This window comes from Rhagoletis pomonella, unplaced genomic scaffold (assembly GCF_013731165.1).
Source record: "Rhagoletis pomonella isolate Grant_MI unplaced genomic scaffold, Rhpom_1.0 Rhpom_scaffold_00005, whole genome shotgun sequence".
Classification (NCBI taxonomy): domain Eukaryota; kingdom Metazoa; phylum Arthropoda; class Insecta; order Diptera; family Tephritidae; genus Rhagoletis; species Rhagoletis pomonella.
This window is the reverse complement of record NW_023458559.1, coordinates 76,495,389-76,501,456: the sequence shown is the minus strand read 5'-3', so window position 1 is coordinate 76,501,456 and position 6,068 is coordinate 76,495,389. Positions and strand designations below refer to the sequence as shown.

At 34.3% G+C, this 6,068-nt stretch overlaps 1 protein-coding gene across 1 annotated transcript in view; it reads left to right on the top strand.

Annotated features, from left to right (window-relative positions):
- The first annotated feature begins 1,631 nt into the window (after positions 1–1,631).
- Positions 1,632–6,068, top strand: part of LOC118739613 — a 37,220-nt gene continuing 32,783 nt past the window's right edge. The window contains exon 1 of the mRNA XM_036471044.1: positions 1,632–2,126. Within this exon, the coding sequence (XP_036326937.1) occupies positions 1,832–2,126 (295 nt within the window). The 5' untranslated portion in view covers positions 1,632–1,831. The remainder of the gene's footprint in view (positions 2,127–6,068) is intronic.

Sequence of the window (6,068 nt, the reverse complement as noted above, 5' to 3'; positions counted from 1 at the left end):
TTGCAATCCATTGCAGAGCTACTTATTGTGTAATCATTTAAAATATCGTTTATTGTATCTACTCTTTAAGTACATTGCACTGTGTAATTGTAATATTTCATAATGTCTGTACCATATTCGACTTTTGCCATCAAAATGAATTAATTTACTATTTAATATTTTACTGGATTCATTCGGTAAATTATAGATACGTATGTATTAATGGGCCATATGAATAAAAAATAAGCAATTGCTTCTTCTTAAATATCAGACATTTTACTCGATTTATTCAAACAAAATTGAAGTAAACGGTATGAAATTTTAAGAAAAAGCAATTGCTTAGTTATTCATACGGCCCAATATTTATTTATAAATGTTTCTTTTTTGTTAATAATTTTTTATCGTAATATCGATATCTTAATGCATTGCTGTGAACACTGCCACCATGCAGCGGCCAGCAGCTGTCGTATCCAATCGGAAGTTGCCATATCACCGCTTATTAGAATTCAATTAGCACACACCTGAGCAGCTGATCAAAGCTTCATCGACAGAGTTATCGATTCTTTTGTTTGATCAACAGGAAATTTTCTGAAGTCTGCTCGCCTCGAAATATATGCTATTAAAAACAGGTTTAAAAGCCGGTTAAAATAAGAAAAGTTAATAAATTTACATATATTTACGTGTGTGTGTGTATGGCAACTCCTGCGTTTGGTATTGCTGCAAATAGAACCCGGAAAAAAGACGAAGAAACAGAAGCGTTTTCCTCATCGTGAGCCTTTCGTTTCGGTTGGCATTTGTATACATCGTTGTTCGGTTCGTTGCCCGTAAGCCTTGTGAAATTTCTGGATGTTTTAATTGAAAGAAAAAGTTAAATACATGTGTACATATATTGTGGAAAACAGCCGGTGCATAGTGTAATTTCTTTGGCTTGTGGAAATTCTGTAGGAAGAGCGCGAGTGTGCGAACTACTAAATATTTATTTACTTTGTACGTGTGTATAGTGCGCGAAATGAAAAACTTGCAATTTAAATCACCACGCTTGGATTATTAAATGATTTGATTTTGTTCTAGCAACGTATATCATATGTACATATATCGCGTATAGCGATTTTTCAGAGTTTTCAAGTGTATCGTTTAAGATTCTTCTATAAAACAAGTAAAAGTGTCACGCCCATTGAAGCAGCCCATATTGGCATCAATATATAAGTACAACAGCAATACCGAAACGTCCAGGAAAAATCGAAATCCTACGAAGAGTAGTATAGTGAGAAATAGTGGAAAAACGCCCAAGAACAGGTGCAACCTAAGAAGATATATGTTGTGAGAGCTTCGAAGCTGCCTCTAGTTTATGTATGTATAAAATTGTTGTACAAAAGCAAAAACAAGCAGACTATCCCTGTGAAAATATTGGACCAGAGAGAAGGGATTGCACTCATTTCTGATTCAACAGTACCAACAAGTATACAAGCTGCAGTGAGCGCAAGAGTCTTTCGCTATTCTTAGATTTTTGCAATCGTGTGAGCCCAGTAAAATTTCCGTTGCACCCAAAGCAAATTGCAAAATAATTGTTTTATCGCGATTTCTGTGTGTTACAACATTCACACACATTCTATACTCGTAACACCGCTTAGTGGGTAAATAGTTGTTGAGCAGTGCTCACATAAGTTTACCGGGTGTTCGATTATTCCGCAAATACACCAGCGACTACAACAGTGGTTGCCTTTTTCAGCATATACCAGAAGTTTATGCTCTCCACCGCAACGGCGGCGTCAAAGGTGTACAGCCGAAGGAGTCGTTACAGTTACAGCAGCAGCAGCAGCTGAAGACAGGAGAAATCCAGCTACGCTTCAGAATGCTATTTGCAGCTTGCACCACAGCAGCGCCCAAAACGCTGCAGCATACTGCGCATGCCGCCAAAAACTTGGGGCAGCAGCAGTTGACGACGCTGCAACAGCTGAAGGATCAGCATGCGTTGTCCTTATCACCGTCGTCATCGTCGCCATCGTCATCATCAGCACCGTCATCGGGTTTGCCAACACCGTTGCAAATGTCACCTCAACATCATCAAGGGGCAGCAACGGGAAATGCAGTTGCTGCAGCAGCGGTAGCAGTGGCAGCGGCTGCGCGTGCAAACGACGAGGCAAAAGGTGAGTAAAGGCGGAAGAATTAAACAGGGAACCAGCAACATTTATTAAATTTAAAATACGTATATGTTACTGCCAATGTATACAATTAACAAACGATTCTAAAGAAATTATCTAAGGTAAGTTGTCCACAAAATAATAGGAGTGGAATATTTTAACCTGTTTTGGCTATTTGTCTTTAGTTTATTTAATGTTTCGTATTTTTTTGTAAAAGCCTAGCTGGTAATACAACAAACACCATATAAATTTACATTTTCAAGTTTGTACAAAAATTATAAAAATTCTGCAAATTTTCACCAAAATTTCAAACTATTTAACCAGAATCTTTAAAAAATATGTTGGTATGCAGTTTTGTAGCCCATTCAATTCTAGTCTGAAGAAGTGCAAGTTTCAAGCTGCTAAAAAATTCCGTTGATTTTTGAGAATTTTTTCGGTTGAAGGTGTTTCACGTTTTTTCCATTCAAAGTATGTTCGACAATTTTCTTTTATATGGGGACAGTGCCAGCAAAAAAAATTGCCAAAAATCAACGGAATTTTTTAGCAGCTTGAAACTTGCACTTCTTCAGACTAGAATTGAATGGGCTATAAAACTGCATACCAGAATTTTCTCTGAAGATTCTGATTAAAAAGTTTGATATTTTGGTGAAAATTTACAGAATTTTAATAATTTTTGTACAAAGGTTGAAATCTGAATTTATTCGCTGTTTGTTGTATACCCAGCTTGACTTTTGTATAAAAATAATAAACATTAAATAAACAAAAGACAAATAGCAAAAACTGACCAAAATAACGTACTCCTATTATTTTGTGGACCACTGTATATACTATATACGTACTACGTACAATATTAGGTGCGTTCGTTTAAAATCTCCAACAGAAACCAACCAACTGCCAAATTCCGGCGAAATGTCATCTATTCGCTCACAAGAGAGAAATATCCAAAATAGTACGCGAACAGAAAATTTGCAGAAACTTGCAAGTTAGACGAACAGCTGATATAATTTTTGTTTACATTCAAAAGTGTAAAATTTAAAACGTACGAAAACTCATTACAAAGTGGCATCCTGGCACAGTTTATTGATTAAACAAATAACTACTTACTTCTTACAAGTTTAATTAGTCGCATTTTGTAATTTTTAACTTCCAAACCATCAAATTCAATTTTGTGATTTGCGTAAATGCCAACCAGCTGTTTTTGATCAGCTGTTTTCCTGTTGGCAAATTGCTGTTGGCAAAAATTTTTCCAGCAGAATCCAGCAGCTTCCCCTCAAAATGAAATGTCACTTTGCTCTCTCAATTTCCCCTACTTTGCAAGTTTTTTGCGTACGCGAACGCAAAAAACTTGTAAGTTTTGGTTAAACATGAACAATTAACAGCTACGCGAACGAACCTATTATATATTTACATATCCACAAAATATGAACACTGAAAAGCGTTGCTGAACGAAAGTGACAATGGCCTTTCATTTGCAAATGTTTTGCTTTTTTATCTTTGGTACTCATCACTGGACTAAAAACTTGATTTTATAATATACATACGAGTATGCCTTATTTATTATTGCTTTTTTTTGCGTTGGCTTGCCGGCAATGCTTGAGTACGCTTCAACCATTATGCAATCAGAGAATCGCATATGTACTTGTAGTATAGGAATGTGTTCGCACACGGTATTAACACTGCCAGTCTCAAAAGAAACACTAATTTTGAAAAATACCATAGGCAGCCGTTTTTTAAATATTTAAAACAGTGCAATAACGATAAGTTAAGGGGGATCGAGCATTAGAATAAAGAAAGAATATCGAACTTGAATGGTTCTCGAAATATGTTCAGCGGAGGTGTGTAGTTCAACGTTTGTCTGAAGATTCACAGCAAAATTGCCTGCCGGGAATACTTTTAATTGCACATATGTATGTATTAGGGATGTTGCAAATGTAATATAAATGGTTGAATATAAATGGTATTTCTATTTAAAAATACTTAATAAAAGAGAAAAACACACTTTTCGCCTCCTTTTGTGGCGCGTGTTAACCTTTAACAGACTGCTAATTACACCAATTTATTTTAAAACCCCTTGGCTATTGGGCGATCGCCAATGCCAAAAAAATATAAAGTTAATTCATCTACCGTAGGGAGCACACCTCGTTCATTTTTTTTCTCAAAATTCTTAGATACTATCTACACACCTATCTCTCAAGGAAAACCAAGTTAGTATAGAAAAACGCGCAAGAAATGAAAAAAGAAATTTATTCTTCTACAATTTCCTAAACCAATATGCAGCTTTAAAGAAATTTCGTACGTTTAATACTACACTTTGCTAAAATATTTTTTCCTCTTGCTTGCTATTGATTGGGCCGTATGAATAAAATATAAATAATTGCTTTTTGTTAACATTTCAGACCTTATACTCAATTTTTTCAAATTAATATAAGTAAATGGTCTAAAATCACAAGAAATGGCAATTATTTAACTCTTATGCATACGCGCCATTATTTCAAGTAACAAAAATAATGTGTGTATGTATTTATACTTCTAAAGATATATCACCAGAAAATACTGAAAATATGCTCTTAAAAATACATTTGTGCAAGTTTTATGTACAGTATGTAATAAATAAATAAACTTTTTAAAGTCTCATAAATTGCACTTTATTTATATAAAATTAAAAAAGAACTCAACAATTTTTAATCGTCTTCAAAAAAAGGAGGTTATTAATTCGTCGGAATATTTTTTCTTTCTTTACTTATGTTCCAGATGCTCACGATATTCACGATTTGCAGGTTTTTTACAGGAAAGCGTTCCAAGTGCCAAAAAACCTCACAGTCAGATGTTGCAGGTTGCAGGTTTTAGTCCGAAGTTTTTCTTCCTGCAAGTTCATGAAAAGTGTCAAACGATAGGCAAAAACAGAACGGCGGGAAAGCAAAGAACCTTACATTTGTTTAAAAAATATTTAAGTAGTTGCAGGAAACGTGGTTTTTTGCGTTCCAGGTAACATTTACAGTTTCGCTCTCGCTTTTCCCTTTCAAGATAGTAATGTTGTTATTTGACAGTTACAGGTTTTTACACGAAGTTTACTTTTACGTATGCTACCGCATAATTTTGGACCACGTAAACGGATTTCCATAACTTTTTTTTATCGGAAAGATGGTACCTCAAGGGTCGTCCCTTAACTTGGTTGAGATCTGATCATTGGATCATGAAAAAATTAACGGTACTCCTAAATTTGTATATGAGAATTGAAGTTGGCTGAGCTTTTTACTTAAAAATTACTCGTTTAATACAAAGTTCTATAAACACAAGATGCGCTCATCTTTCAAAAGTAATAACAAATGTTAAAAAAGAGTTTTAATATTCATTTTCCCCGATTTTTGGTTTCTGATTTTTGATGGAGATGGTGATTGTTCACTATTACCTACTTTTTTTTAATATTTCGAATACCGAAAAAATCAACTGAACTTTTTCAACTTTAACATAAAACGCAGTAGATTTTTATATATACATATGCAACTAGTTTTGTAGACAAGGGGTACCTTTCACATGTACTTTAGAAATGCAGCCTTTCCAAAAACCATTTCGATTGATACCCGTATTGCAGTACATAATTCATTTAACTTAATTGAATTTAACTTTTTAGCATGCGGCAACATAGAGCATATCGATGTCACACTACCATAATACATGATTTAATTTAGACTAAATAAATAAATACATGAGTAATCGAAGTTAATTATTGTAGCCGGTGCAACCTTCTTTAAAATATTTTGGAAAGTGAGCTTTCTTAAATCTCTTTCGTTTGACACCCATATTGTAATAACTCTTTTATCTAATCAAGTTAATGGAATCTAGTTATTCAAACAGGTGGCAACCCTTTCAAGAAGTTTTTTTTTGTGATTAGCTTTCTTAAACCCTTTGCCTTTGATAACCGTATTGCGATATTTGAATAATGCCATT